Source organism: Giraffa tippelskirchi, chromosome 1 (assembly GCF_054371585.1).
Source record: "Giraffa tippelskirchi isolate mGirTip1 chromosome 1, T2T-mGirTip1v1.2.pri, whole genome shotgun sequence".
In the NCBI taxonomy this organism is placed as follows: Eukaryota; Metazoa; Chordata; class Mammalia; order Artiodactyla; family Giraffidae; genus Giraffa; species Giraffa tippelskirchi.
Window position 1 is genome coordinate 4698883 of NC_137275.1, and position 14069 is coordinate 4712951.

The 14069-nt window shown below is 45.0% G+C and overlaps 1 protein-coding gene across 1 annotated transcript; it reads right to left on the reverse strand.

The window, feature by feature from the left end:
- Nucleotides 1-275: 275 nt before the first annotated feature.
- CLRN2 (clarin 2) lies at nucleotides 276-11043 on the reverse strand. The gene is made up of 3 exons (XM_081501018.1): nucleotides 10791-11043; nucleotides 3518-3697; nucleotides 276-541 (listed from the first exon to the last, which is right to left on the reverse strand). The coding sequence occupies exons 1-3, from the start codon at nucleotides 11041-11043 to the stop codon at nucleotides 276-278; spliced, it is 699 nt and encodes a 232-aa protein (XP_081357144.1).
- Between the last annotated feature and the right edge of the window lie 3026 nt (nucleotides 11044-14069).

Genomic DNA, 14069 nt, shown 5'->3' on the forward strand with positions numbered 1-14069 from the left:
GGTCATTAATATTCCCATTTTATAGATATTAAGTGAATCGTCCAGCGTCACAGACAGGTGCCAAGTGGCAGAGTCTCTAACTCCAAGGTCAGTGAGAAAGAAGTACAGAGATGCTAGAAATTCAGAATATTTTTTTTTCTGGTGCACATACTACCCTCCCCCCTTCCACTTCCTTCTTCTTTCTGCCAGTAACACAGACATTCTGGACTGTGAAACCTGGAAAAAGAAGAGGGAGGTTTCCATTCACACCAAAAACTGGTTTTAGGTGCAGGTTATTAATACAAGATGTCCTCGGCCGTGACCGTGGCCTCTTCAATCTTGGCCTTGATCTCCGGCAGGGGGATCTGACTGATGGCCACCACAGCCAGGTTAGTGGCGTGGGCTGTGGCGCTGGCCACACAGATCCAGAAGGACTCCTCGTACTGCTCCTCCACCACCACGAAGCGAAAGAGCTTCTCCTGGAAGTTGGCGATCCGTTCTGACAGGGCGTGAAATTTGACCGAGGTCATGAAGCTGGCGATGGCCAAGGCCACGACTCCGCCTGAAACCCGAAAAGTACACCCTCATACACAGCCTTTTCTTCTGCAGTTAGAGTCCTAGAGACGTGAGGTGGCTTTTCTGAGGCACAAGCAATGAACTTTGTGGGTTTAGGTTGCTTGGCTGTGTCTGACTCTTTGCGATCCCATGGACTGTAGCCTGCCCGGCTCCTCTGCTCATGGGATTTTTCCCCGGCAAGAATACTGGAGCCGATTGCCATTTCTTCCCCCAGGAGATCTTCCCAACCTGGGGATCAAACCCAGGTCTCCTGCATTTGCAGGCAGATGCTTTACCACTGAGCCACTAGGGAAGCCCCTGAAAACGTTCTGAGGGTGACACAAATTTTAATTTGCTTTTAAAAGTGGCAGATAGTTCACTGTGTGAGGGGCAAGAGGCGTGGGAATAAGCTTCCTATCAGATCAACTTTGAATCTCAAGCCCTTTAATTTTTCCTTTACCCAGTGCAGGGCACTTATCTACTTTGGATAATCTCAGTCTCTAACTAATTCAGCCTGTGTATGCAGACCCTGAGGCTATAAGGAAGACACAAGGGCATCCTATGGGGTGGACTGGAGGATCAGCAGAGGGCTAGACGGTTCTCTCCTCTTTAATATCCTCCTTCCAAGCTTAGTGATAAGCAGAGATGAGAGAAGGAGGAAAGGAAGGGAGAGAGGGGAAGGCTTCATGTCTTTCCCTACCGGTTGCTTTGGACTTGGACCTTCTGGGTTCTCTCTGTTTCTCTTTCTCTTTCTCTCCCCATCTCTCTCTCTTTTGCTCAACTTTTCCCCTACCCTGATTTTAATTAGTATTTTAAAAACATATTTATTATTCTCTTTCTTTAGATTATTATTCTTTCCTTGAAAAACACTTGGACATCCAAGAAAATCATAAAGATGAAAAGACAAATTTGCTTTTTCCCCTAAAAGTCAAATGAAAACACTTGGAACATTTTAGTATATTTCTTTACATTTCTCTCTTTTTAACAGAATTAGTATTATGGTACTCCTACTGTTTTACACTTGATTTTTTTCTCTCTAACTTGAATATTTCTTTTCCATGTTGCTAAATATTCTGTTACAGCACCACTTTAAATTGGTCTATGATGCTTCATTCCAGTGACACACCTAATTAAGTTTAATTAACGGTGACTTAATTTCTAGATTTCTAGATTGCTTCCAAGTTTTGATATTATAAAGTGCTGCAGGAAACACCTTTTAATGTATATTTCTGTGCTCTTTTCCAGTTATTTCCTTAGCATAAATTACTATTTGGGGTTGTTTAATCAAAGGCTATTCATATTTTGATGCCTTTTGAGAGTCAAGTTTTGTCAAACTGCCTCCTTAAAGATACTCTGAGCTTGAGAGTACTGCCTCAAGACGGAAGGAAATTGACCGAGATAAACATTTATTTAAAGAGTGAGATTGCGCACTTTCTACATGCCAGTCACTGTGAGGATTCAGGCAGAGATAAGCAAGTCTAGACGGGAGTGAGCCATGTTTATAAGAAATTCTACAGGATGGTCACAGTCTGCAAATATAGGCAAGAATGTAATAACTGATTCACCGACATTAGGTTCTAATGCATGATGAAGCAACATTGCTGTTGTTGTTCAGTCCCTAAGTCATGTCCAGCTCTTTGCAACCCCAGGGAGGGCAGCACACTAGGCTCCTCTGTCCTTCACTGTCTCCTGAAGTTTGTTCAAATTCATGTCCATTGAGTCGGTGATGCTATCTAAACATCTCATCCTCTGTTGTCTCCTCCATTTGCCTTCAATTTTGCCTTTTTTTTTTAAAGTGGAGAAAACCAACATTACTTGTTTTTATACTTGCTGGTCATCCTGTATGAGGTAGTAAGGTAGTGAGAGGTTATTGACATCAGGACACCTTCACCATTTGAACTGGATTTTCTGAAATCATTCTTGGGATTTTGTTACTTTCATTACAGGTGATTTTTTTCAGTGCTGAACTAAAGGTGAATTAATTTCTATATACCAGATACTCACCTAAATCAACACACCTGCACACGCTTACACACATCTTTTGACTTGGGTTTTGTCTTGGAAAATAGGTCATGGTGGTCATAGATGACACCATGGATTAATGAAAAGACAAAAGGCTTAGACTCAGTTATACCTGGGTTGGAATCTTGCCTCTGTTACTCATGACTGTGTGCCTTTCAGTGCATCTTTTAATGTCTCTGAGATTCAGGTTCTTCATCTATAACTATGGCAGAGTCCCTTGGATTGAAAGGAGATCAAACTAGTCAATCCTAAGGGAAATCAGCCCTGAATATTCATTGGAAGGACTGATGCTGAAGCTCCAATACTTTGTCCACCTGATTAGCAGAGGTGACTCATTGGAAAAGACCCTAATGTTGGGAAAGATTGAAGGCAGGAGGAGAAGGAAGTGGCACAAAATGAGATGGTTAGATGGCATCATGGACTCAATGGGCATGAATTTGAGCAAACTTTAGAAGAAGGCGAAGGACAGGGGAGCCTGGCAGGCTGCAGTCCGTGGGGTCCCAAAGAGTCAGACACGACCTAGCTACTGAACAACAACAACAACAGACATAGGGAGGTTGTGAGGGTTACAGAAAATAAGGACTGCGAGCCCCCAGGTTCCTTCTCTTCTGTTCTTTGTGAGGTTCCTCCAGCATCATGGCAGCAGCTCCCCTACCACTGGTCCCAGGGTCCCCACCTCTCCACCCTCATCTCTCTGTCTTCCCTGTCTCTCATCCCAAACTCTTTGCTGCTCCAAGCCCTCAGCCACTCATTCACGCTAAGACCTGATTCTCCATGATGACAGCTATTCTTCAACTTTTAGTAAGAAGGACATTGGTGCCCATCAAGAAGGTAACAGATCCAGGGAAGTGAAGCTTGAGGTGGGGTGTTTGCACTCCTTCACACCTTCTGCCCACCTGCTTGGAACTCAGCCTCCTGATGGCATGGGCAGGAATCTCTCTTCCCATGGGGCCTCCCTTACCTGCAAGAACATTCCATAGACAGATGCCCCCGGGGCCGTTGACTGCCCGGTACGGAACTTGGATCATGTTGAGAATGGCGAAGCCCATGCTGACCAGAGCCAGCGCCAAGGCCAAGAAGAGGAGCAGCACAACCGTGACGTGGAGGCCCATGTTGAGCTCCTTCACCAGGTGTGGGAAGACTGGGGAGACAAGACAGAGCCAACGCGTCAGCCTCAGAGCTCAGCTCAAGGGTACACAGCCCAGGCTGCTTACCGTGAAGGCGCTAGCACAGTGGAGTGAGGGCAAGGCGGCAAGCGCTGGGCTTCCGGAAAGCGGGAGACTGCCCAGATACATTTACTCCTTATCAGTTGGCCAACAACCTTGGCTTCCTTGGGGTGGATGCGAAATGAGAATATGCCCCAGCTGGGTGTTTAAGCGGCGTCGGCCTTGCGGGTCCGGGATCTGGTGTGAGTTGATCCACACAAGCCCCAGGGGGTGTCTCTAGCAAAGGAGCCCGGCAGTAGAAGCAGTCTAAGAAGGCCGGTCACAAAGCTTTCGTCAGGGTCAGAGTGTTGTTGCTTGTCCAAACCTTTTGCGACCCTCTGGGCTGTAGCCCACCAGGCTCCTCTGTGCATGGGATCTCCCAGGCAAGAAAACTGGAGCGGGTTGCCATTTCCTTCTCCAGGGGATCTTCCCGACCCAGGGATCGAACCTGGGTCTCCTGCACTGCAGGCAGATTCTTCACTGTCTGAGGCACCAGGGAAGCCCCATAGTCCTATGTACCACATGGTATATAGAGTTTAGAGTCACTGGTTTCAGTTATTATATGTGAATGATTTAAAACAACGAAATTGGGGACTTCCCTGGTAGTCCAGTAGGTCAAGACTTGGCCTTCCAGTTCAGGAGGTGCAGCTTCAATGCCTAGCTGGTGAAGCCAAGATCCCACATGCCTCATGGCCAGAAAAACAAAACATAAAATAGAAGTAATAATGTAACAAATTGAATAAAGACTTAATACAATGGTGAAAGCTAAAATAATACTACTAATAATAAAAACAGCTGGGCAAACCCCTTCCTCTGCAACTACTCCGAGGTTTCTACTGAGCACCTCCTGGTCTAACCTGGGGCTGTCCTGTGCACTCCCGCCTCCCTGCTTCACTACTTGACACCAGACTGACCGGCCCGTCTCCCACCCCAATTGGGATCCAGGACTCAAAGCTTTCCTGGCTCTACTCTCTGCCTGACCCCGTCCCCTCGCTCCTTTGCCGGCTCACCTGCCCATTTTTATTCAGAGAAGGCTGGTGTCTGCCAAGTCTGAGAACAAGAATTTTGGTCTCTCTCCCTTTGCAGTGTCCTTTCCACTCAGAAGTTTCCAGACACAGCACAGTTACATCTTTAGTTCTGATCGAATTTTCCTTTTAGTTCTGTATTTCCATGTGTATTTATCTCCATGTGGTTATCTCCTCGGCCTGAGAAACTTTACCCTGGAAAATGAGCTCCTTCCCATGGGACTTCTCCCTGTAGGACTTCTCGTTTTCATTTCTGTTCCTTATATCTCGGTGTCCTTTAGATTTTTATTTTTTATTGCAAACTCTCAGCAATTTTTTTTTCCACTCCAAACATGGTAGCTTGTGCCTGATTACCTAACTGTTTCTTTATCCCCTTACTTGCTCATGCAATCCTTAGGACATATGACCAGCATAATAATCCTCACCAAACACTTAAAACAGAAAATCATCACCATGTGATTGGCAAAGACCAAAGTTTCGCTGATACACGGTGTTGTTGAAGGTGTAGGGAAGGATATGGTGCCAAACCCGGTAGTGATATTAATTCATACAACTTTCTTAGAGAGGAATTTGGCAGCATGTCTCATTGTAATTTCACTTCTAGGAAAAGCACTCCCACATGTGCTCAAAGCTGTATATGTGTGTGCGTGTGCGTGTGTGTGTGTGTGTATCAGATATTCATTTAAGTAGCAAAAAGTTGGAGAGAAACGAAAATACGAATCGGTGCTGTGCTGAGTCCTATCCAACTCTTTTCGACCCCATGGACTGTAGCTCACCAGGCTCCTCTGTCCATGAAATCTCCCAGGCAAGAATACTGGAGTGGGTTGCCATTTCCTCCTCCAGGGGAATCTTCCCGACACAGGGATAGAACCCACATCTCCTGCATCTCCTGCATTGGCAGGCAGATTCTTTACCACTGAACTACCTGGGAAGCCCATGAATCAGTAGGAGACTGGTTTAACTAATTAAAGCACAATCCACACAATATAACTTTGGGACAGAATTAATCATACCCATGTAATCATAAGAAACCATCTCCAGATTTGATTTAATAGAAAATTGAGAAATAACCAATTACTATGATCAGTTCAGTTCAGTCACTCAGTCGTGTCCAACTCTTTGCGACCCCATGAACCGCAGCACGCCAGGCCTCCCTGTCCATCACCAACTCCCAGAGTTTACCCAAACTCATGTCCATTGAGTCGGTGATGCCATCCAACCATCTCATCCTCTGTTGACCCCTTCTCCTCTTGCCCTCAATCTTTCCTAGCATCAGGGTCTTTTCATATGAGTCAGCTCTTCGCATCAGATGGCCAAAGTATTGGAGTTTCAGCTTCAACATCAGTCTTTCCAATGAACACCCAGGACTGATTTCCTTTAGGATGGACTGGTTGGATCTCCTTGCAGTCCAAGGGACTCTCGAGAGTCTTCTCCAACACCACAGTTCAAAAGCATAAATTCTTTGGTGCTCAACTTTCTTTATAGTCCAACTCTCACATCCAAACATGACTACTGGAAAACCGACAGCCTTGAATAGACGGACCTTTGTTGGCAAAGTAATGTCTCTGCTTTTTAATATGCTGTCTAGGTTGGTCATAACTTTCCTTCCAAGCAGTAAGCGTCTTTTAATTTCATGGCTGCAATCACCACCAGCAGTGATTTTGGAGCCCCCCAAAATAAAGTCAGCCACAGTTTCCACTGTTTCCCCATCTATTTGCCATGAAGTGATGGGACCAGATGCCATGATCTTAGTTTTCTGAATGTTGAGCTTTAAGCCAACTTTTTCACTCTCCTCTTTCACTTTCATCAAGAGGCTCTTTAGTCCTTTTTCACTTTCTGCCATAAGGGTGGTGTCATCTGCATATCTGAGATTATTGATATTTCTCCTGGCAATCTTGATTCCAGCTTGTGCTTCATCCAGCCCAGTGTTTCTCATGATGTACTCTGCATATAAGTTAAATAAGCAGGGTGACAATATTCAGCCTTGATGTACTCCTTTTCCTATTTGGAACCAGTCTGTTGTTCCACGTTCAGTTCTAACTGTTGCTTCCTGACCTATTACTATGATGGATGAAGGCATTTTGGGGCATATGAAGTGATGTGGGGGCTTCCCAGGTGACACTAGTGGTAAAGAACCTGCCTGCTAATGCAGGAGATGTAAGTGATTCAGGTTCAATCTCAGGTTGGGAAGATCCCCTGGAGGAGGGCATGGCAACCCACTCCAGTATTCTTGCCTGCAAAATCCTATGGATAGATGAGCCTGGCGGGCTACAGTCCAAGAATTCGAAAAGAATCAGACATGGCTGAAGGGGTTTAGCACATACACAGCATAGCAGGAAAATCAGATAACTTGGATAAGCAAAGATGTAAAAATTTAGTTCTAGCAGAGCTGAAATTTTAGAAGCTTTATTTTGAATATTTCTTTTTAAAAAGAAATGTATTTATTTATTGGCTGCGTCAGATCTTCATTTCAGCATGTGGGGTCTTCCACCTTTAGTTGCTCCCTGCATTGGGAGTGTTGAGTCTTAGCTCCTGAACCACCAGGCAAGTCCTGAATTTGATTACGTATTCTTATTGTGTACATATAAAAGCTACCTTGCTTGACTCCCAGAAGTGATTAATCAACCTATCAGCATCTCAAATTAGATAATTACCTTATTATTACAGATTTGTAATATCCTACAGAAGTCCTGAGGTCCTTTTTATCCCTAGCAAGGCAAAAAATAATTTAAAAAAGAAATAATTGATATATTAGATTTCATGAAAATGGAAAAAATTCTGCCCTGTGAAAGACAGTGTCAAGAAAACAACAGCATGGTCACTGAATGGGAGAAAATATTTGCAAAAGACACATCTGAGAGAGGACTGTTATCTAAAATAGACAGTAATAGGAAAAGTGTGAGATCTGAAGTCAGTTCCAGGTCTGGCTGTGGATGGAATGTTTGGGGGTGAGAGATGACGAGGGCCCCAGCAAATTAAAAGTGATCAAGCACATACTACCTTTCAGGCACTACATCAGCTGCTTTTACAGAAATTATTTTCTTTATTGGTTTCTCTGATCCTCAGTTTCCTCATCAGTTAAATGGGCATACATAAGATCTCTTCTCCAGCACAGAAATGGATGAAGGAAATGAACTAAGAGGGAAGCTTGTGACACTAATGTATCACAGCTCAGGGATCACTTACCACCTTTCTCTTTCCCGGATGGAAAGCTTCTGGAGGCAGACACTCCTCTGTTTAGTTCATCCCTGTTTTTCTTAAATGCCAGGCCCACAAATACTCTACAATATGGCTGAATACATGAATGCGGCTAAATAAGCATCTGTCTCTTTCTTTCTACTCAAATGGCTAGGTTGTTTTGCTTTTATTTCAGAAATTCTGGGTATAAACAAGGATCTTAATCATGATTGTGCCGCGTATATGAGTGCTTATATGTGTGCTTAGCCGTTCAGTTGTTTCAGCTCTTTGCAACCTCATGGACTGTAGCCCACCAGGCTCCTCTGCCCACGGGATTCCCCAAGGAAGAATACTAGAGTGGGTTGCCATTTCCTTCTCCGGGTGATCTTCCCTACCCAGGGATTGAACTCAAGGTCTCTTGAGTCTCCTGCATTGGCAGGCAGATTCTTTACTGCTGAACTACCCGGGAAGCCATCCTGTATATATAGCTCTTTGCTCTTCTCCCTGGTTGATTTGGAAATTGACCTTCCTGGGTGACTGTAGGGGAGATCCCTATGAAGGTGGGAATGGAGGCTGTTTGTCTTATGAGACCTAACCAAACCTTCCTATTCCAGTTTACAAAGCACCTTCACACCCACCCCCCAATTCTCCTGATCTGCACACAGGCCCTAGGAGCAGGATTTTTAAATATTTCTATGGATAGTAGCAGTTAAATCCTGATTCTGTCTTGGGGTGCTGGGCTCTGATGCACCCCTAGGCACCTCACACAGCTGGGTGATGTTGGCTCTAGGAGCTGTGCATCCAAAGACAGCGAGACATATACTCTGGTTTCTCTTCAAATCATATACATCTTTCGCCTTTTACTAAAGGCAGCGAGACTCACTTCTGATGCTGAGAATATCCAATACAAAATAAAAATTTTGCAAATTATCTACGATTGTTTAAAAAATTGTGCCATCTCCCACTTAATTTTTTTTTTTTTGTATAAGTGGTTTTGAAATAACCTTAATGCTATCAATATTTTGTTTTTCCTCTGAACCATTTGAGGGTACATTGCTCCTTCAACCCTGAGTACTTCAGGGGCAATTTCTTCAAAAAGGGCATTCTCTTTGACAACCGTGATACAACTATCAAAATCATTAGGTTAACACTGGCATATGACTGCTGTTTAATCCTGATGCCCTGTTCAGGTTCCATCAATTATCCTAGTGACGTCCTTTATAGTCAACGGGCCCAGCTCAGAACCAAGTACTGCACACAGCTGTCATCATTTCCTTTTAGCTTGTCCTATTTCTTTGTTATATTTATTTATCTATTTATGTTAAATGTGTTTTCAGCTTTTTATGCAATTTTTTATTACATTTTATTGGAGTATAGTTGCTTTACAATGTGGTTGTTAGTTTCTACAGTACAGCAAAGTCAATCAGATTTGCTGATATATTTTATCCCCTCATATTTTTAAAAGACCTAGCTATTTTTTCAGTATCGCATGTCCAATTTCATTTCTGGGTAAATATAAATAGTCCCCAAGAATTTTTTTATTGCTATACCTGACAAATTTTAACATGTATATCCTTCCTGTATATAAGTGAAGCCAGTTTGTATTATTTGTCAGTGGTTCCAGTTTTCTCTCTTTCTATGTTTAGGAAGATACTCTGGCTAAAGAAAGAAAGAAAGTGAAGTCGCTCAGTCGTGTCTGACTCTTTGTGACCCCTTGGACTGTAGCCTACCAGACTCTTCCGTCCATGGAATTTTCCAGGCAAGAGTACCGGAGTGGGTTGCCATCTCCTTATCCACTACAATCCTGACATATAGAAATCAAATAATGAATGAAAATCCTTATCCCTTGCTTTTCCATTATATGGATTAATTATGAATGTGTAGGCTTCTGTTCTCACCGGCGATCTGTCTCATTCTGAAGACATGCAGAACGTTGGGCTTTTTGTGTTGGCTTTTCCTTCCCCGAGGACCCTTCATACGCTGGGCTTGGATTCCTGCTCTGTTTACACGCAGAGCAGCTCGGACATGACCTGGACGTCCGCCCGCCCTGGTCAGTACCTGCTCACGTTCACGGACAGCAGCCGTGCCCGAGCTCTCCCCGCCAGGAAACAATGGGCTTGGGCTTTGAACCCAGGTAGTCTGATTCCAGTGCTCGGATGTAGAGCTCTTTGGCTCTTTCTCAGACTCCGAAGCTTTTATATTAATATAAACAAAAGTGTAAGTTTCATTTCAGCAGGCGGTCTACCCTCGCGGGCCAGACTGGCTGAGTACACCCCAGTTGTGTGGCCTGTGTCTAAAGTCTGACTCTGTTTCCTGGCTGGCTGACCTCAGGCAAGTTATGTAATAAACTCTCCGAGTCTCTGTGTAACCCTCTGAAAAATGGGAATGTTAATAATGCCTTCTTTATAAATTTGTTACAAGGCTTAACAGAGACAAACCATGGAAAGCATTTAGTAGAATGTCTGACACAAGTAAGCACTCAATATATTAATAGTGATTGTTCACAGAGGTAAACTACAAAGATCTACAAATCTCTGCAGAAAGAAAAAAAAGTTTTTTTCTTGATGCTGAACAAGAGTAAGTCCTTGGCTTACTATGGATTTTGTCATCATGCCTTAGACTGAAGCGGCTCTTTAATTCTGCATTTAGACACAAGCCTACTCCAGTATTCTTGCCTGGAAAATCCCATGGACAGAGGAGCCTGGTGGGCTACAGTCCGTGGGGTCACAAAGAGTTTGACGGGGCGACTGAGCGTGCATGCATGCACCCCATGCAAATATTTCCAATAAGTGTTCTGGAGCAGCTTTTGTGGCCCCAGTATACTCACTCGTGAACTGGGACTGGCGGCCCCCCAGCCCGCACTGCCGCACCTTACAACCGCGGAAGAGCCCGTAGTAAATGTCTCCAATGAATTTGACCAGCTCTGGGTCTGTGGCGTTGACGAGGTCCACTCCCGTCTGACAAAGGATTTTCCCACTCAGCCAGTGGGGCAGCGCCAGGGCAACAATGATCAGCATGAAGGAGGAGAAGCTGAGCAGAGAAGCCAGCCCGTACCATGCCTTTCTGAACCAGCCAGGCATGCTGCTGGGTGCAGGTCATGCCCCAGGGGTCCCAGCAACACCGGGGCTCCTCAGCATCTTCTGGACACCGGCTGATTCACTGCTTCAGGGTCGGCTCTCCCAGACACACCGGCTCAAGAGTTCAGGTGCGTCTCCTGGTCCTCCCTCAGCACCTGCCCCCACAGCCCGTGTTTACTACAACCTCATGGGAAGTCTCTACAGAGACGTCTTCACCTGACTGCAGTGTGGAGGAGTGTGTTACCAAAGGAAGTAACCCTAGATCTCCCACTAGACTAAGGTTTCAGCAGAGAGTTCAACTGTTCTTCATTTCGAGTGTTTGAATAACCCTACCGTGGCTGGCTGTCTTAATGACGAAGGAGCTATTAGCAGGCAAAATCAGGTGGATCTGAGTCTAAAGAGACAACAAGCCGTCTCACAAAATGCAAACGGTAGAAGGAAAACAAAGATGGAAAGAGTAGCCTTTGAATGTTGCCAACAACGCGCGGTATCAGATGTTGATCTCTTTGATGCGTGCCCGGGCATTTCTTTCTCTGAAATGTCGCTGCTGTCAGAACCCCTAGAAGTGTTATTAACACCATGAAATGACCTCTGTTCTCAACCCTTTTAATTGAAATGTGTAAGCAAGGCTTTATGACTCTTCAATTTATCACTGGGTGGATCTGCTGCGGGTAAAATTGCAGCTTTGAGATGGCTGGGGCAGCCTGGACCTAACACTCTCTCTCACACACACACACACACACACACACACACACACACACACACGCCCTCTTTATCCCTCACAGGTCGTGTCATCTGAATGGGAAAGTGTTTTTCTGATGTTTTAGTAAATAATCTTCTCCCATCACCCTGCTGGGGTCTTTGTCTCTTTTGAGAGTGAAGAGCCCCTGGAGAAGGAAATGGCAACCCACTCCAGTACTCTTGCCTGGAGCATCCCATGGACAGAGGAGCCTGGAGGGCTACAGTCCACGGGGTCGCAAGGAGTTGGATGCGACTGAAAGACTGAGCACACAGTAGTGAAGCTATGTCACCTTCTTTTCATTTATAGGCACAAGGAATGCAATAGTCCCTAATTTCTATCTTATACTGTGTGTTAAAAATTTTAATTTTTAGACAATTGCCGAATGTCAACTTTATGTCATGTGAGGCTGGCAACAGCCACTCGGATAGGTTTGGGGGCAGAGTGGGGTTGAAGTGGCCCAGTGAAATTCCTCCTTTGGTCTCAGAGCTCTGGAGGGGGTTCCGGGGGTTGCACTGTTAACCAACAGGAGTTCAGGGAACCAGGCTCACCCCTCCTGGTGCCGCAACTCATTGTGGCAGGCAGGGGATGGGCCATTCCAGACACTTCTCTCCTGAGGAAACTGAAGGTCTGGGTTGGGGCTGGAGATTAGGTCTTTGAAAGGCTTCTTCATCACAATGACCTTGACATGGCAAATTTTTTTTTCTTCTGGTAATGAACAGCATACTGTGAAATGAAAATATCTCCTGCCATATCAATAAACAAGGAATGAAACAGCCATCAGCGATTTCTGTCCAAAGGTGAATGAGGGCTCCCAAAACTAATTGTGATCCACGTGATCCAGTGGATGTGGCAGCCCCCCCAGGCTTCTCCCCTTCCCAATTGCTGAGGAGCTGGGCGAATGCAAGAAGCAAGGTGAACAAGGAAACAGGATTGGCCCCAGATAGCTGAGGTGCATATGAAAGGAATGAATTCAGTGAGTACAGAGGCTTGCTTCTTTCCAGACATAGAAAGCCAAGTTCCTTAACTAGATACCTGATCTTTGATGTTCAGACTGCCTGCTCCCTTTGTTGCAAACTTGTATGTAGCCTGACTTTCCCTCCTGCTTCCTGGGAACAGTTTTCTCAGAGCTACTGAGATGCTGTCTCCCAGGTTCTGAGACCTAAACTTTACCACCAAATAAAACAACTCTCTAATTTCAGGTTGTGAAAATATTTTTTAGTCGACAATTCATATAACAGGGCTTCCCAGGTGGCTCTAGTGGTAAAGAATCTACCTGCCAGCGCAGGAGACAGACGAGACACAGGTTTGATCCCTAGGTGGGGAAGATCCCCTAGAGTTGTTCTTTTTTCAGTCTATAAGTCATGTCTGAAACCTGTATGCAGGTCAGGAAGCAACAGTTAGAACTGGACATGGAACAACAGACTGGTTCCAAATAGGAAAAGGAGTACGTCACGGCTGTATATTGTCACCCTGCTTATTTAAGTTCTATGCAGAGTACATCATGAGAAACGCTGGGCTGGAAGAAACACAAGCTGGAATCAAGATTGCCGGGAGAAATATCAATAACCTCAGATATGCGGATGATACCACCCTTATGGCAGAAAGTGAAGAAGAACTAAAGAGCCTCTTGATGAAAGTGAAAGAGGAGAGTGAAAAAGTTGGCTTAAAGCTCAACGTTCAGAAAACTAAGCTCATGGCATCTGGTCCCATCACTTCATGGGAAATAGATGGGGAAACAGTGGAAACAGTGTCAGACTTTATTTTTTTGGGCTCCAAAATCACTGCAGATGGTGATTGCAGCCATGAAATTAAAAGACGCTTACTCCTTGGAAGGAAGGTTATGGCCAACCTAGATAGCATATTTTGGAGAAGGCGATGGCACCCCAATCCAGTACTCTTGCCTGGAGAGTCCTGTGGACGGAGGAACCTGGTGGGCTGCCATCCATGGAGTCTGGAAGAGTCGGACACGACTGAGCGACTTCACTTTCACTTTTCACTTTCACGCATTGGAGAAGGAAATGGCAACCCACTCCAGTGTTTTTGCCTGGAGAATCTCAGGGACGGGGGAGCCTGGTGGGCTGCTGTCTCTGGGGTCGCACAGAGTCAGACACGACTGAAGCGATTTAGCAGCAGCAGCAGCAGATAGCATATTTAAAAGCAGAGACATTACTTTGCCAACAAAAGTCCGTCTAGTCAAGGCTATGGTTTTTCCAGTGGTCATGTATGGATGTGAGAGTTGGACGGTGAAGAAAGCTGAGCGCTGAAGAATTGATGCTTTTGAACTGTG